General features: G+C 35.2%; 4 protein-coding genes across 4 annotated transcripts; 1 reads left to right on the top strand and 3 right to left on the bottom strand.

Annotated features, from left to right (window-relative positions):
* Positions 1 to 1,531: 1,531 nt before the first annotated feature.
* Positions 1,532 to 3,997, top strand: LOC108473618 (protein RER1A-like). The gene is made up of 4 exons (XM_017775290.2): positions 1,532 to 2,059; positions 2,945 to 3,125; positions 3,556 to 3,627; positions 3,717 to 3,997. The coding sequence occupies exons 1-3, from the start codon at positions 1,689 to 1,691 to the stop codon at positions 3,610 to 3,612; spliced, it is 609 nt and encodes a 202-aa protein (XP_017630779.1). The 5' UTR covers positions 1,532 to 1,688; the 3' UTR covers positions 3,613 to 3,627; positions 3,717 to 3,997.
* A 500-nt stretch (positions 3,998 to 4,497) lies between these two features.
* Positions 4,498 to 6,813, bottom strand: LOC108473616 (UPF0481 protein At3g47200-like). Its single transcript, XM_017775288.2, has one exon. It carries the CDS (start codon positions 6,348 to 6,350, stop codon positions 4,749 to 4,751), a length of 1,602 nt encoding a protein of 533 aa, XP_017630777.1. The 5' UTR covers positions 6,351 to 6,813; the 3' UTR covers positions 4,498 to 4,748.
* A 576-nt stretch (positions 6,814 to 7,389) lies between these two features.
* LOC108473617 (cysteine proteinase mucunain-like) lies at positions 7,390 to 9,191 on the bottom strand. The gene is made up of 4 exons (XM_017775289.2): positions 8,632 to 9,191; positions 8,305 to 8,543; positions 8,059 to 8,199; positions 7,390 to 7,966 (listed from the first exon to the last, which is right to left on the bottom strand). The coding sequence occupies exons 1-4, from the start codon at positions 9,077 to 9,079 to the stop codon at positions 7,691 to 7,693; spliced, it is 1,104 nt and encodes a 367-aa protein (XP_017630778.1). The 5' UTR covers positions 9,080 to 9,191; the 3' UTR covers positions 7,390 to 7,690.
* A 1,549-nt stretch (positions 9,192 to 10,740) lies between these two features.
* LOC108473994 (beta-1,4-xylosyltransferase IRX14-like) lies at positions 10,741 to 13,999 on the bottom strand. Its single transcript, XM_017775840.2, has 3 exons — positions 12,887 to 13,999; positions 12,224 to 12,766; positions 10,741 to 11,363 (listed from the first exon to the last, which is right to left on the bottom strand). The coding sequence occupies exons 1-3, from the start codon at positions 13,624 to 13,626 to the stop codon at positions 11,138 to 11,140; spliced, it is 1,509 nt and encodes a 502-aa protein (XP_017631329.1). The 5' UTR covers positions 13,627 to 13,999; the 3' UTR covers positions 10,741 to 11,137.
* Between the last annotated feature and the right edge of the window lie 10,997 nt (positions 14,000 to 24,996).

Genomic DNA, 24,996 nt, shown 5'->3' with positions numbered 1-24,996 from the left:
GAATGACTTTGATTGATGTACTTAGAATTTGAAATTGTATGAGAAATGTATGTTCGATTCTGAAGTAAGTCCGATAATGCTCCAAACCCTATTCCGGCGACGGATACAAGTTAGAAGAGTTACATATATGTTAAATAATAGTTATATATATTTATATTTATATTTATATTAAATCATTAACCCAATCACAATTAAATCCATTACCCAAAACCTAAAAAACTTACCTAACTAAAAACTCAACCTAAAATATAAATTTTAAAATTATATTTAACACAATAAAATATTTATTATATTTATTATATTTATGTGTGTTTTAATATAATAAAATATTCATTATATTTATGGTAGTGCTTTTTAATTTAAATGCTTTTTAACGTGTTAGAAAACATTTATTTTAGTGTTTTTAGTACATTTAGTGTATTATATTTTTTGAAAAATATTTTAAATAAAACTAATCTAAAAAATTAAATATGAGCGGATCGAGTCAAGCCTAGATTTAGCTTTCCTAAATTGGGTTAGGCTTGGGCAAAAAAGTAAACCCATTTTTTGAGCCAATTTAGGACAAGCCTTGTTTTGAAAAATTGATCTAGATACCTTGCATGGGCTCGATTCAACTCATGAGCACCTCTAGGCACGGATTCAAACCAGAAGTTGGTTTTAAGAGATTTGTTTCTTCAAAATATTTGCTTTTTATTTTTCAAGAACGGTGCTGCTTGTGTGGGTTTAGGGTAGAGTTTTTTTTCATGAGAAAGCATAAATCTTAGAAAGGAATCATGAAAAATGAATATTGTGTTAATAACATGTTATGAAATAAAAGAATAGAGAGAATAAAAATAAAAATAAATTAAAGAATAAAAAGAGAGTAAAAAACCAAAGATAGGACATCAAAAGTGAAAGTATTTTGTTCGAATGTTTACAATACTTTTTCAAAATTTATATTTATAGACATTTATTTAATAATAAAATATTCATAATAATAACAAATTTTTTATTATTTTTAAGTTCAATTAATTAATGGTTAATTAATATTACTTTATTATTATCATACAGTAATTAATAATATATTAATAAATTATTATTTTAGTAATATAATTTTATTTACAAATATAGATTTGAAATTAAATTAAATATAGATATTTAAAAATAAAAATTTAGGGGCAACACTCAATCGTATCAAATTGTAAAACTGATATTTGATACGCTTATCCAAAGCTTTGAGCAAAGTGATCTTTATTTCTAATTTCGGCCCCAAACAAAAAGCCTGCATCGTCATAAATTCGCAAATTAATTTAACTATTAGAATTTGAAGATTAATTATTAAGCTTAAATACAAAATTCTTCTTTAACCTTTAGTTCTTCTAGTGATATTTTAGTCTCACTTTGTTCTTAATGTGATTAGTGGCACAAAACTTTTGACACTTTTGAAAAAATAAGTACTTAAATAGAAATTATAGTATAGTTGAAGGCAAACATTGTAATTATGCCAATTTTATTTTACTCGACTAAAACCATGTGCTCCAGCACGAGCCGTAATTCAGAGGCTAAGCTAAGGCCGCTAAAAGATTTGTAGTTTGTTAGAAGACACTATTGTTTCAGGGGAAAAAAACTGAAAGGAACAAACTTGTTTCGGCGAAAAGGAAAACGAAGAGGCTTTGTACTTATTTCTTTATTGTTAGTTAGCCCCCCCGATGGAGACCAGACCAACCGGCGGTGGCCTAGATGGTGACGATCTATCCCAATCGTCTCCTGCAACCGCTGTATCGCGGTGGAGCTTCGAGGTGTCGCGTCGGTACCAGCATGTTCTGGACAAGACTGTCCCGCACATTCTGCACCGCTGGATAGCATGTCTGGTGCTGGTGCTGATCTACGCCGTACGCGTCTACTTTGTGCAGGGTTTCTACATCATCACCTACGGCCTCGGCATCTACTTGCTGAATCTCCTGATGGGGTTCCTTTCTCCTCAAGTGGACCCTGAGATGCAGGATGGCCCATCGCTCCCCACCCGCGGATCCGATGAGTTTCGCCCTTTCGTTCGCCGACTCCCCGAGTTCAAATTCTGGTTCGCCATCTCACTCTTCATTATTGTCGGTTATGATTTGATCGATGATTAAGTCTACAAATAATTCAAATTTAGTCTCATTCTCTTGAATTTTCTATCATGAGAAACAGAATAACTTATTCTGCGATTAAGAAACTTGCTAGATCGAAGGTCTGTTTCTGCTTCTTCTTTTTTCCTTTTCCTTGTACTGTTCCAAATTTAGGATAGTTTATTCAGTATTGACTCGAACCCGGCATGGTTAATTTGTTAGGGGAATTTGATAAAGTAAGCTTTTCTTGCATGAAAATTCATTATGCCTGAGCGTGTGGGGGAAGAATTTAATATTGAAGTATATTGAACAAGGCTGGTAAACACAAATGATTAGAAATTTCTACTGTCGTTTACATTTTCAAAGAAAAAAGAGGAATCTGGAATAGATGAAATAAGAACAAAAATACCATTCAGTTGTTTCCCCTGGGGAAGGGTATGATATTCTACAGCGGCACATTTCAGTGTCTTTATTCCTTTCCTTCCATCATGTTAATGGGTACATGACAACTAGAGCCTGTTATGCCAATATAGGCTTGAGGCTTGATCACACATTCTCCATTGTCTTTTGGATGGGTTGATTGCATAGAAACTTTTACCATAAAGTGTTCAATTTTAGGGAAAATCTATACCATACTATAAAACTAATGCTGTAATTCAGTTTTCTATTTTAATTCATTGACATTGAGGTCTCCTAATACTACATATGCACTATATAAATATTTTTTATTTGAGCTGAAACAGAGAAGTTTGTCCTTTATCTTCCACATTATTCCCTGCTTCCTCGTTCTTTGTCTATGATGTTGTTGTCTTCCATGCTATGGTTCTCGTCTCTTACATGCCCTTTTGTGTGTGAAGGTACTCTATTACAAAGGCCTTCTGCATTGCTTTTGTGATGACGTTCTTCAGTCTGTTTGATGTGCCTGTCTTTTGGCCTATACTCCTTTTCTACTGGCTAATGTTATTCATTCTAACAATGAAGAGACAGATATTGCACATGATCAAATACAAATATGTTCCTTTCTCTTTTGGTAAACAGGTATATATAGATCCTAATTTCCTTTGTGAAAGGCAAACACAATATTCTTTATCATATTTTTTTCTTATGCTGTGGTTGATAGGAAGGAAATGGAATGGAATGGAAAGCTACTTTCTTTTAATCCTTTCCGTTGTTTGGTAGGAGGAAAGGAAAACAAGAGGATTTGCACCTTTCCCTTTCCCTTTCCTCCAAATCCACTCCTTCTAAATGTGGGAGGAAACAACTCTTTCAACTTAAGTTGACAATTTTATTTAACTTTACCCTTAACATCTTGCTTTCACTATTTTCTATATTCATACCAAACATAATGAAAGAAAACTAACTTTCCTCCCTTTCCTCACTCATTATCCTATCTCCATTTTTCTTCCAGTTAGTATAAACTTTGTGCTTGATCATGGTAAATAAATGTTGTCCTTTGTTATTTTGTTAGCGATATGATGGCAAGAAGGCGCCTACAGAAAGTGTGAACCTTCTTCCTAGGGATTAAAATTAAATGCGTCAGGTATATAGTGCATGCTATACTTGTATATATATGCTGGTTGTGTAATTTTTCTTCCTCGCTTTCCCCTAAATAAATTTTTGTTTTGACAGCTGAATTCCCACAGGATTTGCTGGTGGTACAAGTTGTCCAAAAGGATAATCAATCCACATTACATATTTGTTAATTTTCTCCAGATTTTGACTGGGTTAGCTTTCAGATGTATTGGAGAAGTTTAGCTTAGAGAAACCAAAGTTATTATGGAAGGGACATGCAACATTTCTTGTCGCCTGTACCCTTCATCCAATGACATGCATTTTACAGAAAACACCAATCAAGCAGTGTAGTTGGATTATATCAAATTTGCTTTTAAATTATACTTTTCAAGTTAAAATACCCTTTTTATTCTGGGGATCAATGCTGTTTAGTTTTTACCTCAATCAAGCTCCTTCAAATTATTTCATTATGGATATTCTATTATTCTTCTGCTTAAAGGCATCCGCTTTTGCCTTGTTATTAATCAAAACTAATGCTTTACGAAAAATTGGGTTCCTGAGATTGAGATTGATGCTTCAGGAAATGGATAGCTTCGGCTGTGTCTGATCCAAAGCCTCAGAACTGCCTTCGAAACTTAGATTTATCTCAGTTTATTTCATGTAATCATTATTTAAAAATAACATCAAACACTAGCGCTATAATCCGAACATCTGCAAATTTGTCATGCAGGACATAATGAATCTTATAACATCTTTTGTCAAACAGGCATTTCTAATGTCACACCCTATTTATCTGGTTAGAAAGAACAACATAATCAGCTGTTTGGGGTTTCAGGTTGTATCACCTGAGGCATATTTGCCGATTCTGATATCAAAATTCCATCTCAAAAAAAAAATATGATGCAAATTATTGAAGATGGATAAACTTCAATGGCTGATACTAGACAATCAAACAAACAATGGCATTGTTGCTGCATCCTTTTCTGTCGAGTATTTTGCTAATACAAAGACATACTGTGAGCCATCACATTTTGCCTAAACAAAAAGGTTGCTTCGCCTAATGATTGAAGAAATGAATAGAAATCTTTGATGTATATAATTGCAATCTCTTCATAATAGTAGAGGGATTATAAGAGGACCTTACTGCATTCAAGAACTTGGCCTGTAATATCCATAAACGCCATATAAGGTCTGAGCAAAAGTAAGCACCAGCAATATACAAGCGGCAAAGAATGAGACGATGGCCCAAGGATTGTTGAAGTATCTGTGTTTCAAGGCTGCACGCCAAGCATTCCACTTATGGTTGTAGTATCTGTTCACATCTTCAGACAATTGGGAAAGATAACTGTCATTGATATCGAAAACAACCTCTTGACAGAGACGGTTGAAAAGGTCGGCGACTTCTGCATCACTGCCGAGCCAATGCTCGATAATGCCAAAGTAATGGAGGTATGCCACATCTTCATGTGAGTTGATCAAGTTGTCCATGAATATCACATAGGAAGTAATATCATTGCTGCAATCAATATGGCATTGCTCAAATGCTATCAGATTGAGGAAGAGGGATTTGGTTCCATCATGAATCAAGAGACGAGGAATGCGCAGAATCCCGTTCTTGAACTTAATGTCCCAGAAGCGATCGGTCTTCCTCTTTCTGAATTTAATACCAGCCTCTCTGAGCTCTGACACACAATGGATTAGCTGTTGTCTTCGCTTATCGGCAACGCGGATGGCATTCGATCTTTTCTTAAGCCAGTTTCGAGGTACGGGTTTGGGGCCAGAGCTTAAGAGACTTCTTCTGAAAACATCAAGGCAATGAAGGCCACCAAGATCGGAAAAAGGGTCGAAAGTGTCTGTATGCCTCATAGAGGATCCCAATCTGTTCATGTCACTCTTTGTTAATGGCTCATCCGTTGGCATTAAAGGGTCAAAGAATCTGATTGACAATTTAGCAACCTTTCCCTTTTGGTAAGGCTCACCAAGTTGAATCCCCAGTAGCCTATCAAGCACAAAGAGTGGAAGCTGGTTCTCCAACATTATCATATCTCTATGAATAGCATGCATCGAGCCACGCATTGCAAAAACAGGATCATTTCTGGCATATCCAAGATGTTGGAATCCTACGGCAGCGCCTTGAAAAAGCTCGAGCACGAAGCAGCCATCGAGAACCAACATTTCGACGAACTCATTGCTGCTAAGAGTGATGGTTCCTTCATAACAGGCTCGAGCCCTTTCTTCAAGTTCCTTCATGGAATCGAGATAAACTTGTATTTCCTGATTTGTACGCTTCAAGACACGGTGAAGGGAGCGCCACTTGTGCTGATCCATTTGGCGTAGGCGTTTCTTGCCATGATGGTAAGGTCCTAAGGAAACAAATTGAGGGACATAAGATTTGATATCACCTTCTCTTAGATAGTGGGGAACTCTATAGATGCTCAGCCTTTCCCATGAACCAGCTGCATCATCTTGGCGAGCCTGCTCCAACTTTTCTTTGATCGATATGATCCACTCAGACTCGGGCGGAGTGTTGGCCTCTTGGCAATTCCCATCATCTGCATTGATTGGGACCTGCAAGCAATCAGATGGTTGATGCTGTTGTTGTTTCTGCAAATGATGTTCATGGACTTGAGCCAAGTCAAGGGATTTGTTGGTGCCTGTAGATGATCTAGGGAGTCCAGATTCCACAGTTTCCCTGAGTTTGAGTGTGATTAGGTACCAACTCAGGAGCTCTTTGTTGAAGACAGCTACCATGTTAATTGGTAAACAAAGGAAATCTGGAAATGATTTGAGAGTTGTAATTCCCAGAAGAAAATAAATTTGAACACACAGCAGTTGACGTATAAATGTTTATTTAATGCTTTGAGGTGATGTGAACCAATATGGGGTAACACAGTCCCACAAGAACCCCCGTGGCCCTTGGCTTAAAATAATAGTTTCCTGATGGGTTTTTTAGGCTCAACTTTTAAAACCTTCATTTCTTGTCCTACAATATTCAACAGGCATTTTGTTGGTTAAATTGAATATACAAAGTTTATAAGTTTTCTTTTTTTTGGTCAGCCACTGACTTGGAAAGCGTGCAGCAGCGGGTAACCTGCCTGCCAGTTTATGATATTCCTAAACGAAATTAGTAATAGAAATGGGGATGCAGTTTGCATAAGAAATGAGTTCCTATCTATGCTTTTCATAAAGTCGAGGGTAATGACAGTGTTGCGTAAGCAAATGGATGAAATGAGTGTGGTTGGTATCGGTTCAACTCATATAATGACTCCATTCATACTAGAAGGTGGGACATGAGCAGCTTCAAGCTTTTATATAAACCTTGCCTTTCTTAACTAATTTTAGATACAGATTCTCCAACTGCTCATAACAAATTTAACTATTAATTCAGTGACTTAAAAATTAGATTTGGATAAGTTTTTGAATTTTTCATCATCACATTTGTGTCTATATTGAGTTCCGTTATTTTATTATTTAATTAAATTTTGTTATGCAATTTTAATTTAATTAAAATAATTTAGGGCAAGATCTATTAATTTTTATATTTTATTTTAATAGTTATTAGCAATAATAAGTTAATTGATATAGTATTAAAATTAATAAAAAATATTATTTTATAAAGAGATAAAATTATTTTTTAAATATATTTTAACTTTTCAAGTCTTTATTTGAAGTTAATTTATTAAAATAATTTTTCAATACAACTCTCATGTGCAATTCCTGAAATATGTATATCATTAATGTTGAGTGACAAGTTTTAATATTGAATTATTAACACATGAATTAGTAGAGGTTTCTAAGAACTTGAATGGTGCAACTACCATAACTATAACATAATGAGTCAAAGACAGAGTTGGTAGTCCAAGTCCAAGACGGCAACTTGGGGCTTTGAGGCCCAAAATCATGCCAAATCTAGATTAAACTTTGAATTCATCACAACAATACCAGCTTTCCAATCAGCTGTTTTGACTAATGAAAATATATGTACAAACAATCATAAATTAACTTCAAACAAACAAGGAAATAGAGAGTGAACTTCCATAGCTCCTCTTCTCCCATGGCCCAAAACAGCAGCTGGCACACATTTTTAACTCTCAGGCACTGCTAATTTTCTGAGTGTCTTCATTAGTCCAGTAAGGTTTGATGATGTTTGTCCCATTCTTAACAGGATATGAAGCCTCCATCGCAATGCCACACTTGCCAGCACGGTCATCAACGTTACGCTCCATCCTTATGTATCCATCTTCACCCCAACCGCTGCCCCATGAGTTCCTCACTGTCCAATATTCCTGACCGTTCTCATCCATGCCATATCCGATGACAATCACGCCGTGGTCTAATGCTGACCCGCATTCACCGCTGAAAACTCCCTAAACATTTGACAACTGAGTTATAAACGGGATTTAAATTCGAATCAACTTATTGGATGGCTTGAAGGAGAAGCAGAACAGGTCAAGCTTACCGATTCGTAGAGTTGGAAAGCTCTGCCACTAGCTTCAATGGCGACACTCACAGGTTGATGTGATACAGCCTTCTTCAATGCCTTCTCATCATATTGAACAACATCCTCGTACCCATCAATGCTGACAACCTTAGCATTCTTCTGTTACAAATCCCAAAAAGAAAAAAACAGGGCATCAATCTCCAAACGTCGAAAACAAATAAACTACAAGATATAGTGTCATAGAATTAAGCTTTCGAAACTGACCCTCGTTGGATCGCATTGGTTATTATCAGCACCAAGGTAAGGATAGTCTTGTTCAGAGTCAATGCCACCGTTGTCAATAATGAATTGGAAGGCATAATCCATTAGGCCTCCATCGCAACCAGCGTCGTAGGATCGGTCACAATCTACTAGCTCTTGCTCTGACAAAGAGATTAGTTCGCCGGTGGCGATTTTATTTATGCCTTCAACAGCTGCAATCGTTGAAAATGCCCAGCAACTTCCTGGTCAAGTGAACGATACAGAGCGGGTAAGCTTGATATTTAAAAAGAAATTAATTTGAAGTTGAAATGAAAAAAGAAAACAGCTCACCGCAACGCCCTTGATCCTTCACTGGAGTAACGGCTCCATGATCTCTCCAGTCAAAAGATTCCGGCAACCTGTCGCCGGCGCGGGAAGCATAGCGTTGGCTGGGGTTTTTGGACTTCATGACTCGACGTTTAGGGTCACTCTTTGTACCCAAAAACATGGAACGGTACTCCTGGTTAGTTAAATCAGCGAACTTGTTCAACCCAAGTTTGTATGTGGTGTTTTTGGAGTTATGTTGGTCGATAAATTTCAAGTTATCCTTAAAGATATCGAACCGGTTTTCTTCCTCCCCTATACCGTTGTATTGTTTGCCATGTTTAATGAGCCAAGCTTGGTACAAGCTCATCACTTCATCATCGCTCCTCCAGTGATTTTGGCTGAAGCTGGTTGCCCAGGATAAGGTGAAGAAGAGGAAAAAGAGGGTGGAAATGGGTGTTACTGTGGTTGCCATGGGAGAAATGACAAGGGTTGTTATGGTTATTGGAGGGAGTGGTTTGGAGAAGAGAAAAGAGAGAGGTACGGGGTTTATATAGAAAAATGGAAATGGTAAATGTTAAAAGCATGACGGTGCAATAATTAAATAAATGTTTGGGGTCTAATTGGGGGGCCGAACCGAACTCATGCTTAGTTATGGGAGTAGAAGGGCGAAGACACTTCTGACATGCTGATGCAATTGCCACTCACTACATCTATCTCTCTGCATTATAAATTACACTAATACGATTGTAGGTCCAATTATACTTCAATTGGAATTAGACCTTTGAAATTTTACCTAAAAACTGATTCAATTTTAAATAGAATAAGTATTAAATTAAAATCTTGGAATTATTTAGTAAAAAAAACATTTGAAAAATAAATTTTAAAAGTTCATAGAGTAGAGGGACTGAAGGCAGAATTGAACCTAAGATTTAACATCACTAAAGTAATAGAAAGATGAAAAGGCCAGCCGAGTCTATATGAACTTGGATAAAGCGGGGCGGCACCAAAGGTAAATTATTGCCCCTATAGCTAAGTTGTTAAATCTTATATTACCTTTGTCTCTAAATTTAAATTAATGGATTTTATTATTATGGATTAATTTTAAATGAAATCCTTAATAAGTATTTAAATTCAAATTTTGTTATTAGTTCAGATTATTTTATTTTTAAATTTATCGTAAGTTTATTAACATCTTTTTCAATGCTAAAAAATATAGAATCCACAAAATTTTATTTTATTTATATAAAAAATCTGATTGCATGTTAGGAAGAGAGTATAGCAAGTTGCAAAATACATGATATGCTCTATTATAGTAGTTGTTTGGTATATTATAGTATTTGTTTGGTAGCGGTTGATCATAAGACTGCACTTGGGTAACATGCTTTATTGTTCCTTTTTCTCAGCTTATGAAATTCAGTGCAACCCCTTTGAAATATCCCAACTTGCTTTTTTTTTATATAAATTATCTGAATATGGATATCGCCACTCACTCCATGTGAGCATCCCGAGAGAATCATTTACTCACTGTGAGATTTCTTTTCTTTTGGTTTCAAGATATAATCTACAAATTACCTTTCCAAGCCGCAATCTATCTCGTCTCATACATTCACTTCCTAAAGGGGCGGGAAATTTCGACTCATGGGATTTCACTCTAATTGGCATTGGCATATTTGGTGAAGGTACATTTAAGAGATATTTTAGGTTATCGAGTTATGGGCTTTCAAGCTGCGCATTTAATACGGGAATCGACAAAACCCTGGTAGGTTCAGAGCAAAACTAACGGCCAATGCCATACCAAAAAAACAGCCAACGAACCTCACTCTGCCTACCCTCTTAGGTAGAATTAACAAACAACAAAAACTGAACCTTCCCGCTTACTTTCTTCACCACATCTCTTTTGTCTTTACGTAGCAACCGCCAACTACCGAAGCATCAGCTTGAAAACACTGCCTCACCCGCTCCCAGTTTTTACCCCTTTTTGCTTCATTTCCAATCTATTCAGTCCTTCCAGAAACAGACACAAGTTAAAAAACTTGCAAGCTGTGATTATCGACTGAACTTGAACGCTTAAAGATTGAATCGTAATTTAGAAAATGTACTTTCTTTTGTTATTTCCTGGTTTACCAGAGGCAGTTTTAGAAATGAAATGGAAATTTTTATTGTTTTTGACGTAAGACAGGACTATAATTCCTCCTAAAAGATTTTATGTATAAATTTGTAACCCAAAAGCATTTCAGTATACAAGCATCTCGCAAGGGCAGAGAGAAAGGCTTAGCTAACATTCCTCAATGAAGCACAATATTGATCACCCCCAACAAACTAAAGACCCAAAAAAACATAAAAGTACAAAGAATAGAAAGAAATTTTAAAAATATTTGAAACTCTGGACAAACTCGAACTGAATTGCATGTAAAAACTGGATTGTTGTGAGAGGTGCTTCTCCATATTTACTGGTAACACCATCTACATTTTCCCCCTATTTGGTCCAATCTCATGGTGCAGCAGTTCCATAGGTTGCGGGGTAAAGATTTTAGTTTTGTTCAGAATGCCTTGTTGAAACCTGTGTGTCAGTTTTTGGTTCATGCTTTCTTTTACTTCGATGTTTTGATCTGGATGTCCTCTTTGTGCTATGCTTCACTATTGGATCTTGCATGCCCATTGCTGGTTTTTCATTAGCAGGGAGTTCCGGGGGAGCATCTGGCCATGGAGTGCGTTTTGATGGGACCGTGATCTCCAGAGGTGGGTCAATTATCCATCTGCATGATGTACAAAGTAATGATCAGATGGGCGATGCATTAGAGGAGACCAAGCCAGAGATTGATTTCCATCGTCAAACAACACGGATTTTTAAAGAAGGCAAAAACCAATTAAGAATGCAGTAACATAAAGAGTTTAGAGAACCCAAAATGGAGAGAAAACAATTTCAGGACATCAGAAATGAAAAATGAAAAGTTGGAGTAGCTAATATTCACACTTCGATGCATCTTAACTCAAAAAGTCTCAAACTAACAACTAAATCAGCGGAGTACATTGTGCATATTTTCAAGAAAACCCAAGGAATAATCATCCCTTAGTAAGAAAGTATAACAAATGCAGCAAATGTATAAGTGGTCAACAATATGATACAAGGTATTTAAAAATTCCAGCAAAAATTAACCACCAGTTGAAGATGCCCAAGTTTGAGAGAAATCATAAGATATTTCATCTATCAATCCATAAGAGGAAAAACCACAGTAACTCCATAATTATTTATAAAAGTTATAACCCATATGGTAAAACAAAAATCACAATCATCACACCTTAAAGGTCCATGGAAAGGCATATTTTTGTAATGAAGAAAATTTCAGCACAAGATTTGAAAGAAAGGGCGTTTAATTTAGCACTTGCCAATGCCATTCTGTATATAAGAAAGGGTGTTTGATTATATTTATCCAACCTTTTCCTGTACAAAATTTTCAAATCATTTGACAAGAACAACACAAATATGGCACGGTTATAGGCTAGCCCTTACTAATATTAAATCATTCTGAATGTATTGTTATCATCATTGACTACCCATTGAAACCATTAGGTAGCAGAACACTAAAATGTAATGAGAGTAGGATACGAGATTTACTTGGGAGGAAATTTGCTATCAGCACGAGCTTCAACTCGAAGCCACCAAAGCAAAACCTGGCGACCGCAGTTTCCAAGTGGCTCCACCACCGAAGGGTCATTAACCAAACCTAGGGGACTCTCAATATCACCATTCAACATATCAATATCCTTAATCCATTTCGGCTTATCACTGCTATCTTTCCAAAGCAACCTAGAATTCAAAACAAACCCTGACCACTCCAACTTCCTGGGCAGCACAGTTGCCCGATCATCGATATAAACAGCACTTTTCCCAGCAAATGGCAATGTATTAAAAGTATGCCATCCTGCCAACATATCGGAGGCGTTACAAGCAGGGCCTTGAACAGGCATTCTAGGATTCTCCTCTTCATCCTTTTTCCGATCCGCCATCTCATCAGTATTAACCGAATGAGTAAGTATTCCAACTGAAACAGCCCCGAACCATTTCACATTTTGGATCTCATCAAAAAGTTCCATACTATGCATATTGCTATCATCGGCAAACATAACAATTCCATCCAATTTCTTCTCTCTAATAATTCTGTCCCAAAGTATCACGAAAACTTAATTAAATCTATAGTTCTAACAACCTAATCCCAAAACGTATGGATTTTAATGATTTTCACAATTGAATAAAATTTAAAATTAAACAAACAAGTACCTTAGAGCACGAAGACGCATCTTGGACTCTAATTTATGTCGTTCTTCCCAGGAATTCGGCATCCGTTGATTGAATCCGACGTGGATAGTTTTCAAACCCGATTTCGCAATAAGCGACGCCGTTTCGTTGCTGACGCCACCAGCTTCCACCACGATCCAAACCAGATCGTAGGGAACCAGCATTAGAGAGTGCATCACACCGGTCAAATGCAGCGCTTGGAAAGTGCGTACATACGTCGGAGTGACCACGATAACCGTCCTGGGATTCTTGATGCCGAATTGTGACCTCTGCTCCTTTTGAACTATTTCTATGATCCGGTGCGCCTTCATGACCTCAACCGGGTCCGGATGCGGCCACGGCCTGATCCGGATCCCGTGGCGCCCCACGACGACCCTCGAATTGGTGACCGTCTTGTTAAGCAAAGGCAAGTCAAGGTTGGCGACGGAGTTGTTGGAGAGAACGGAGTTGACATCGAGGGTTTTGACGAGCTCGGCAGTGGATCGGAACGGCGACGTATAGAAGTTAGTAGAAGAAGTGGAGAACAAAAAGAAGAAGACCAAGCGAGAAAAGCGGTAGCCGAGGAGCAAGCTGATTAAACAACAAAGAGCATGGAAGACAAGCCAGAAAATGGCGGCAGGGGATTTAATGGCACTGTCGGAAGACGAATCCAACGGCCCAGATGATCTGAAGCTGTTGGTTCGACGGTTGATGTAGCTCTGGTGCAACGCAGAAAGCTTCATCCTCTTCGAAATCTGTCCTCTCTGAAGCTCCTGCAACAGAGAGAAGAGGACGAAGAAGAAAACAATGGAAATATAACACGAATTATGATTATGTTTTCAAATATTTGGGTAGGTCGATTGGGTGGGGGAAGGTGGGGTTACGAAATCGATTACTTTGGAATTACGGTTGAATTGATTCAGGGTTACTGTCAGATTGCTGCTCTTGGGTTTGTGGCATGCCCATCTTCCTCTAAATTCTTTTTTGTTTGGGACATAAGCGCGTGGTTTAGGGGAATTTAGACACGCTTATAAAAGAAAATAAACCAAATGGAGGGTTTTAATTTGGGAAGAAATAAATTTCTTTTCCTAAATTTTCTGAATCAATAATTAGTTTAGGAAAATGAATTAATTAATTTTAATTTCAAAAGTATAAATTTTTTAAAAAAAAGGTGTGATTATTTAATTTTAAAGCAGAGAGAATAGGGTTTGATAAAGGGTAGAGTAGGAAGGAGAGAATGGGTTGGGTGGGCGGGTGGGTGGTTAGTTGGTTGTGATGATTAGGACCCCCGTCAACTGCTCGCTTCAAATTTTGAAGTTTTATTACTTTATTTTATAGGAAACATGAAAATAGTATTTTTCTCTTCTCTTATAAATCCAAATTAAGATGATTCCAAATCATTATCCATTCTATTTACTTTCCTCTTACAAACACACACTTCAAATTAACTTTTTTGTTCTGTCTATACACTGAATAAAAGCATTGGAAATGAAACCTTAACAACCACACTCCCAATCTTAATCAAACAAATTCCTTTCTAATATTACATGTAATGCCTGTTTTAAATCATGTTTCTTTTCATTTTGAAGAATATAATAAGTTGGAATTATATAAGAAAATAATTATAATATTAGTTTAAATAAAATTAGATAAAACATCATGCAACAATTATAATAATAGTTCATGATATATATAAAACATACTTACACTTAAATAATAAACACATTCAGTAATATTGATTAAAATGTAATTGTTAAAATTTTACTTCATTTTCAAAATAAACCTACACAAACTAAAGAAATAATGGATGTATAGGAAAAACAATTCTAAGAGTGATCCTTACACAAAACATAAATAACTTCCAAAATTTAAAATTAATATCATAATATTGTATTATCTCATTATCAATCAAAATAATTTTCAATCATCCTGTAGTTCTTTTATTCTTTGAATATGGGATTTTTTTTTACTCAATAATCCAAAAAATTAAATTAATAACTTAAATAGTATGGTCATATCATTATTTACCAAAATGAGGCGTTTTGAACAGTAACTAAGGGTGGTGCTTAACAAGAAGGCGACACCACCCATTTTTTGCCCACCATCATTAGGCTATCATTAAACCATAATAGGGATGAAAAAAAATTAATACTTTATTGTCACACCGCCCTACATGACGGCACCAGTATCACACTTATACCGAGTAAAATACGAGTAACATACGAGTTTTGAAAAAAAATAGTTTTTAATAGTTGGAGGAGAGATGTCAAGAGGCACCATTGGGTTGGAAGAGAGGTGTCAAGCGGCATCGAATGAAGGAAAGCTGGCAGGTGGCACCACTACAGCAGACACAACCAGACAGTCACAGGGTGATTTTTTTTTTTACGGCCTGCACTCTCTTGCACCCTTTTGTTGCTTTCTCCCTTCTCAAGCCAAATTTTCATGCGTTCACGGGTAAATTTATACCCATTTTTTACCCTTTATAAAAATCATGTTGGTCCCCTCAGCCATGGCACTAGTGTTGTGTAAAAGTAAAATGAAAGAGTTTAGGGAGAACAGAAGAGAAGAAGGTTTTATGGTGTTGGAAGGAGAGGAGGCAGCAATATATTAGGGTTTTAAGATACAATTTTTTGTAATTATTATTTTTTTGTTTGTTTTGTAATATTATTATTTGTCCTATTTTGTGGTTTTGAAAGGAGAGGAGGCAGCAGCAGGTTAAGGTTTAAAGGCACATTTTTAATTTTTTTAATTAGTATTTGTTTGTTTGTTTTGTAATCTTTATTATTTGTCCTATTTCGTGGTGTTGCGTTATTTATTAGTTGGACGTAAATGTTGATTTGAGGTTAGATTTTAGAATGCATGGTGTATTCATGTACATTTAATTCATAAATTATAGAATTGGTATTTTTTGTGCTTATGATTTAATATTTTTCGTGAGTGCACTTAAAAATATATTTTATTTCCTCATTATTTTTTATTTCTTACTTGTTTTGGTCTTACAATTTAGTCAGTTTGTTCAAATTTTGTGTCTGGAGGCAAAATGACATTAGTAGTTCCGTTAAAGAAATCACGTATAATTGACACTGGATGACTACCATAGTTCAATATTTTATATTTCTTCCGCATTAATTTTTTGTAATTATTATTTATTTGTTTGAATGCATTAGAAGGGAAGAAGTCATGTGTAACCCACATATGCCACAAATATACACTAAATTAATTGTCTTCAAGTAGAGGAATTATCAGAATACTTTTAATAATTTTTTATAAAAAATTAAATTATTGGTGCGTTTTTTAAGAAAAACATGTTCTTTTCTTGTCTTCAAGTAGAGAAATTATCAGAATACTTTTAATTTTTTTATGTGCACTTGATTAGGATTCAATATCTATATAGAATAAATTTATACATGTTACATTAAATTGATTGGATACTAATAAATTGAACACAATTGGCTTTACAAATTTTTACTACCTATATATGTTTTCTAAAATGTTTTTTTTTTAATTTGAAAAGTTAAGGTAACCAACGGTACAAAATTACTTGCATTAAAGTTAAATATTAGATGGTTTCTAAAAAATAAATAATTGACCTACATTAGAATTACTGTTTCCAAAATTACATTATTATTACGTACAGTGAACAAGAGATCATCAGCTACTTTAAGAACCTTATCCGAGTTAGAGCAAAAGATTTATTGATATGGTTAAAAAATATTATTAATGTTTTCAAAAAATAACAAACGGTACAAAATGTATTTTCATTATTTGTATATTGTTTATTTGTTTAGTCGGTGATTTTTTTTTGAAACTGTAGATATCCAAATGAGTTCTTTGATTAGATCAAACGATCACACAATAATATGATTAATGTGCTGCTACAAATATTGTTATTTGTTATTCATAAGTCCTGTCATAAAGTTGTACGTCATTTTTTTTATTTTAATTGAGAGATTTTAACTAATGTGGTAATTTAATATGGTCAGGGTAAGTATCGAGTATTGAGGGCCTGCGTCAATTGCTCGGGTTATCAGTTGGATGAACGGATTATGCCATACTTGGAGGTTGTCAAATTCGGATCACGATATTGATCTGAATGTTCAACTTGAGGGCCAACTTGATATCCGCTTTGATTGAGCGGTGGCACTCAGAGACCTACATGTTTCATTTGCCATGTAGGGAGTGTACCATTACCCTAAAAGATGTTGCACTACAACTTGGGCTCCCAATAGACGGTAGTGCGATCACGGGTACAAGTTTTGAACCGGCGACTCTATGCTATCGCTTACTTGGATGCTCATCCGATGATGGTGAAGATAGATTTAAGAGTTTGAAATTTTCCTTGTTGAAGGGAAATCTTGAACATTTACTAAGTAGTGCCATTGAATGAGAGAAGATGTGTGCTGCTCAAGCATATATATTCTGTAACATCCCTTACCCGTGTCCTACGCCGACACAGGGTACGAGGCATTACCGGACTTAAATACAATCAATCATGTAAAAATCAGCCATAAAATTTGAATTCTATTTAAAAAAATTTCATACATATGCTTACCGTCTCTTATATGGGCCTACGGGGCCCAAAACATACATTCGGGGTGGTTCGGGACCAAACCGTAAACATATGAAACTTTTGCAACACTTAGAAAATTTTCACACTTTAAAGAGTCATACGCCCGTATGGGTTGACCGTGTGGGTTTCACACGCCCGTGTGGCTTGGACACGCCCATGTCTTCAGCCCATGTAACTCTCTTTTTATGACGTTAGCAAACATTTAGAGTCACACGGCCAAGTCACACACCCATGTGCTAAGGTTGTGTCCCCCACACGGCTAAGACACACAGCCGTGTCTCTGCCCGTGTGGTTAACACTTAGGCTATTTTCTAAGCCTTTATGTTACCCTTAATCCTTCAAATCTTTATACACACTAAGGACACATATCATGACATCATTTTAATGATTTAGCATCTCATATTAAGACACATTCATAACATTAATGCCAACCATATATGACCAACAAGCATAATCACACCACCTCATCACAAGCATTAGAACATAGCATAGAGAGATAGGTTCACAAACCATAATCAAAATAAGACACACCTCTTGGCCATATACAAATAACTCAATATAAGCCAATGCATTTGGCTAATTATAATAACACAGAACATAAAGATAAGTCCCTATACATGCCACTCACTTAAAAATGTTTAACGAATCAATATTACAAAGGTGATGACTTGATAGTGTGATGCTGCCTCCGACGATCTCCAATCCTGAGCTAACCTGACAACACTAAAGAAAAGGAAAGGAAGGGAGTAAGCTTCATAGCCTAGTAAGACCGTATGAAAAATAATAAGCAATTATCAATTTGCTCCTCAAGGTAATACAACCATATTTGCACTTTTACTTATGTCCAGGTCAAGTTGTTTTCTCGAGTCACAGTCACTAAATTATTTATATCTATAGCTACAGAACTCCAAATTAAGATCTACTAATTTTCCAGAAACTAGTCTCACATATATTCTTACCATAAAATCTTCAGAATTTTTGGTTCATCCAGTTAGTACATTTTATTCTTTAAATTTACTCCTATTTTGCTATTTGATAGTTTCGACCCCTCTTCACTAAAAATTAGTTATCTCTTCATGCGAGATTCAGATGATGTTTCTGTTTATTTATTTTAAAAATAGACTCATTAAAGAATCTAAGAATATAAATTGTAACCAATAATTATTTTTTTACAATTTTTAATGATTTTATAAAATAAGAATAGGGGATTTCAAAATCGTTCTGACTCTGTTTCACACAAATTCAAATATCTCATAATATGAAATTATTTTGCTTACTCTGTTTCCTTTATAAGAAACTAGATTCAATTAGCTTTAATTCCATATTTTATTCAATCTCTAACCCTCTTTCCATTATTTTTGGTGTATTTTCAAATTTGGACTACTGTGGTTGTCCCAAAACTGTTTAGTGTAAAATAATGGTAACTAAGCTTATAACACCTTTACAAACCATTTTAAACATCATGGTGAAAATACATATTGGTACATCATAAGAAGAGAACCATAATCACAAGGTCATCAATATTTCATTCTCATAGGCATAGCTTACTTATTTGTATCCTTACTAAAGTTGCATCATTTCATTATCGTAACAGCATTTGAGCTTCGAGTACATACCTGTACCTTTTCGACATGCTCACAACATTTCATAGTTTGTTCATAATACATAAATGGAAATAAGCACAACTTACTCATCACTATCAAATACAATTCATATATCATATATCGAGTTCACATCTCATACGTTTCAAGTAGGTACCTGTACCACTCACAACATGGTCATAACCTTTCTCATTTAGTTTAAACTGTAAATCTTTTCATTGAACAGTTTGAAATATTAAAGGATATTTGATAAGCCTCAAACATAGGGTAGAATGTCGATGCCATGTCCCAGACATGGTCTTGCACTAGCTTTTCCATTAAGTCGATGCCATGTCCCAGACTTGGTCTTACACTGACTATCGTAATCGAGGCTGACGCCATGTCCCAGACATGGTCTTACACTGGCTCTCACATATCTGTGTCGATGCCATGTCCCAGACATGGTCTTACACTAACACATCTCATAGTCAATCCATGTCCTAGACATATCTTACACTGGCTTACATCTCGAGACCGATGCATGTCCCAGACATGTCTTACACTATCTTTTGTCTTAATGCCGATGCCATGTACCAGACATGGTCTTACATTGGCTCTCATAATATGGCCGATGCATGTCTCAGACATGTCTTACACTAGCATACAAATAACCCGAATGTCCTGGCATGAATATCCGATTTATTTCTTAAGGTTCAAACGAGAGTTCTATTATCTCAATATTCATTATACATAATCATTTCCACAAACAAGCAATTTATGCGATATCAATTCAAACACATATAATGACAATATAGTTGTATTATTTATATACAACTTGTTTTAATGAAATATCATATTCCATCAAATTTCCAATGTACTCAATCATCACCCGAATGTTATTAACATTTGGCATCACTTTCTCATATATAGTATCATCAACATATAATTCAATGCAATGATAGCAAGATAGATTTCAAGTATATTAACAATAACATAGATATCATGCTTATTTAATCACACAGACTTACCTCGGTATGAAACAACGAAATAAGTCAATTACTCGATTATCTTGCTTTTCCCCCGATCTAATTTCGAATTTCATCTTCCTTGATCTATAACAACACATTTAATTTATTTATTCATCATGCTACTCAAATTAGCCCAATTTCACATTTTTGGTAAAATTACATTTTTACTCCTACATTTTTTCATATTTACACTTTTACCCCTAGGCTCGTCAAATGAAATATATTCAATTTCTTTACTACTCATGCATAGCCGAACCTTTTTCATGTTTATAGTAGTCCACATTTTCCATTATTTCACATATTTACCACCTATTTTACAACTTTAACAAAATGACCCATTTTAGGTGTTTTCATGAAAATCATTTAACAAAAGTTGTTTATTTAACAACCAATATTCATTTTTTTCCATAAAAATGCAACAAACAACATGAATATTCTCATGGAGAAACCCTATACTTTCAACCATTTTGCAAAATAGTCCTCCCATTAGTTAGCTTATACTACAAGGGTCCCAAAAATACAAAAATCATCAAGAAAGACCACTAAAATCACATACTTACAAGGGTCTAAAGTTGTTGAAAATTTCAAGCTCCCATGGCCATTTTTCTTAGAGAAAATCGGTGGAGAGAAGAAGATGGAAAAAAAAAGATGATAACTAGGCTTTTTATTATTTTTTTATTCATTAGTCAAATTTTGTCACCTAATGCCAACTAACCATTGACTTTTCATGATTTTTGTCTCCATATCCAGCCGCCACATTAATATTTGTCTATTTCCTTAATAAGGATCTCTATTTTAATGTTCCATAGCTAATTAACACCTTTAGCTAATAGAATACAACTTTTATACTTTATGCGATTTAGTCATTTTTTTCAAAATTAAGCATGCGATCGCTTAAATTAATTCACCAAAATTTTCAAACATCCATATAATCATCTATAACATATAAAATAACATGAAAATAATTTTTTGACCTCAGATTTGTGGTCTTGAAACCACTATTCCGACTAGGCCAAAAATTGGGTTGTTACATATTCCATCTAATAGGGAGTACTTATGCCGAACGCTAATATTAGTAAGGTCCACTTGATGTACTTGCCCCTATTGTTTGATTTGGAAGTTGTCCGTTTGTATAGTTTAGGCTCAACAATATTAGCAACATTGTATCACGAGCTTTGTCGGGTGAAAAAGCATGAAGCAGAAGACATAAGTGAGTGTCTGATATTACTGCAGTATTAGGCGTTGTACATGATGCCATTTTTTACATCAGTTAGTCACCGAACACATGTCTTCCCACTTGTAAATAGGTAATAAAATTTAAGCATTACATAAAGAATTTTTCTTTTTATGAAAATGTGTTCTAATAAGATTAATTTTTTTTATAAATGATATGCTTGTCTGGGTTTCGGGAGGTCCTATACCCTTGCGATTTATCGACAAATTATTAAGGCACACGTCGGGGAGAGGGTAATTTTTCCTAATAATCATGTCATGTAATTACTTTATTTATGTTATTTGACTCATGTTACTATAATCATATTATTAATTGTGTAATTTGTGTGGATGCCATATTCCACCCCAGACATTGCTGTTGTAATGCCTCTGTTAGCTCACATCCACTCACACGTGTGGTGCAATAATACACCTGTGTTGAATTTTTCAATAGTCGAGTGGTACAACGGGGATCAAGTTATGCGAAAATTTGGGTGCAAACAAGATATTTCAGATGTTATACAAAATTTTGACAATGTCCATGAAACTAACAAAAAGGGAAAAAATCAAAGAATTAGGCATAAAAGCATCAACAATATCTTACATTGTGGAACGCCTGGATAGAGCGGAGACCTCCGATGGATTTTGATTTTGGTTTGCAGCCCTCGGTCGAGTACCAATGTTGGTACATCGAGAATCAAAAACCATATTTATTTGGTATCCAATTGATGGTAGTCTGGCCACACATGCGCCAACGAAGGCACCAATATCGTCAACAAGGTCATCTGCCTCCTGTACCTTAGCCTGAACTCGAGCGATCTAATACATGATCTCCGATAGTTCTTATCATTTGGATTTGGGGGTACATAATTATCTTACAGAGTCATCAGGCTATGTGTATCACTTATAGATTCTCAATTCCAATTATGATCATCAGCAACAGAGATTATCAATGATGTTTAATATCTTTAGCCCATTACCACCCCAACATTCCACCCCTCCCGGGCAAACCTTTGAGACATACATTTTTTTGAGTTTGTTTAGCATACTTAAGGTTTGCTGTTGGATGCTATGAATGAAGGTTTACGTGAGGGGAACAATGATCATTGCGAACACCCCCACACCAACGCTAACACCAGGAACCACAACAATTTACCCCACAAACAACTCCATCAAACCATCAATTTTAGTATGTGTAACATTATCTTTATTGCATGTATTTTATAAGTGTAATTCAAATTTTAAAGTTTCTATAATATATAGTTTAGAAATTTTCTCAGTATTTCAATATAATATTCACTGAAGTGCAATCTTTTTATTTTATACTTGAACGTGTTTAAGAAATATCAAATTTCCATCATAATCAAATAAAATTTAATAAAACTAAAAGTATAGTTGAATTCTATGTAAAATGAAATATTACTTCAATTGGTAACAACATTTCACATCATTTGAACATGGAGTAAATAAATTCATATTCCATTTGACCGAGACAATTGTTCTGGATGGCAGGTTCGATGCAAGCATTTCCCCCGATTATGACCAACTATTCTACACAAACCGTAACATTTTTGGTTGGTTTTCTCCCTCAATCCATTTCAACATGAATCCTAGTAACGTGTCGGTGACCTTTCGGCTTTCTACATAACCCTATGTTTAGGATCAACTCAAAATTTGGAGAAGACATTTCCCATGTTGATGCATAAAGCAATATGGGGAACTCGTTTCCCAATAAATGCAATTTACATTCCAGAGTGCACACATAATTGATATATTGTTCAACATTGATCGAGACGTGAGCACAAGTTACAACGATGTGCGTACAAGGGTATCAAAGTGTCTAGAACTTTTCGCAGCCATACCACCTATTTTAGAGATAAACTCTGTAAGACCTAAGTGGGATACTAGGTGATGGACTCTGTAATTTTAAAAGTTTCTAGCTATAGAGAATATAATTCTACATGTATCGACCTCGCTCTCTGGGTATTCGCATCCATTGCCTTCCTAACCTCATCGACAAACACATGTCCTGCCTCCATCTAGTTTATTTGTTTCTGCCCTATTCTTGGCATTAAGGTTGCTAGCCTGTCGAACATAGTTGAGAAAACAAATGAAATTAGAAGATGTCTTGTTCACTTCAAGATAGAGTTAACTACCTCTGCTAAGTTGGTCGTCATATGATCATATCGAGATTTGTCATTAAAACTTTGAGTCCATTTCCACGGCTTCATGGTACCCAACCACTCCTAAAACAAGAGTATTCGTTTCACTGTGCATATCAGCCTCAAGCCTAGTCAGCCTTTGCCTAAAATGATGTTGTTCTTGCTGGAATGCTGGTGCCACCACAGCGCAGCGGAAAAATAAAATTTCAGCAATCCAACCATAGATCCATGTGCGAGGAATGAATCGGGAAAACTGAAATAATGAAAATGGTTTCAAAATTACCGAAACTTCAATCTGAATAGACAGCGACGCCTTGGCAACGAGAATTCTAAACCACTATCGAACCAAGTCGCAACTTTTCAGATGCCAACCTCTACGTAGTCGACCTAGTTGACAATGAACGAAAAAAGACTCCAAAACGATTTTAGAGATTTTTTTTTTGTTTTGACGGCTGCTAGACCACTCAAAAACAAAAACTAGGTTTTCTTTTTAGGGTTATTATCTATATATATAACTGCCTTTTTAAATTTGGTATATTTATATCGAATATTTTAAAATAAATAAATATAATGATGTTTTAATCGAAAATTATAATTACATTAATTATAACAAAGATTTCAATAAACTATATTTATTTAAATTTATATACGAACCAACTTCATATATTAATAGAATTATGCTCTCATTATGTGTACAACATTCTTGTACATATAATATGTTCGATATTTGATTGCCCAATTAAATTAATTCTATAATTAATTTAATTCATGTGACAACCAAAAACAATACCAACTATGTTTTATTCCGATCATCTCAACCATATGGTGTGACCCTGTAGGCTCTTGTAACTTTAGCAGTAATACTAGAACGATTCTAATGTTACATAAAATGAGTGGGATCTAGCAATACATCATTGCTACCTAAGTTATAAGAAGTCATGATTCGACATAACCTTTTGTGATTTATCTTTCATGCATTAATCCTTAAGTCCTTTATCTCTGGAATGAACACAAGTCATGGAATAGTCACACTTGCATAGTCCATCTCATGTTTCTTGATATCTTGAGTAGATTAAGATATACAAATAAGAATGACATCTCATATCAACTTATTTGAGCATGGCCACGCATTTCTAGTCTCACTCAATCAAGTGGCCTAAGATATTACTCCCATTATGTAGGAGGGACCTATTCTATATTGATCAACCATATCCCTCTACATAGATTGTGGTATACCCAACATCAGCCTTTATAGAACAACCAGTTACGGTGTACATTTGACTGTATCAAAATATAAAACTAACGATATTGGGATAATGATGATCTCAAGTCTGAGGATCATATACATATTAATCACTATGAGTAATGTTGTGACAATTACATAATAATCCAAGAAACATACTCATAGCGGGTCAGTCCAATATGTTGTTTTCTAACACACATATTCATGCATTGATTTTGAAACTCTATATCAATGACAACTCTTTATCATTAATCAACTACATGTTAGTCTCAATGCATTATTGTTGTCCTAGTCTACAATAATACTTGACTAAGGATC

The sequence above is a fragment of the Gossypium arboreum genome, chromosome 11 (assembly GCF_025698485.1).
Source record: "Gossypium arboreum isolate Shixiya-1 chromosome 11, ASM2569848v2, whole genome shotgun sequence".
Classification (NCBI taxonomy): Eukaryota; Viridiplantae; Streptophyta; class Magnoliopsida; order Malvales; family Malvaceae; genus Gossypium; species Gossypium arboreum.
This window is presented reverse-complemented; position numbering and strand designations above follow the sequence as displayed.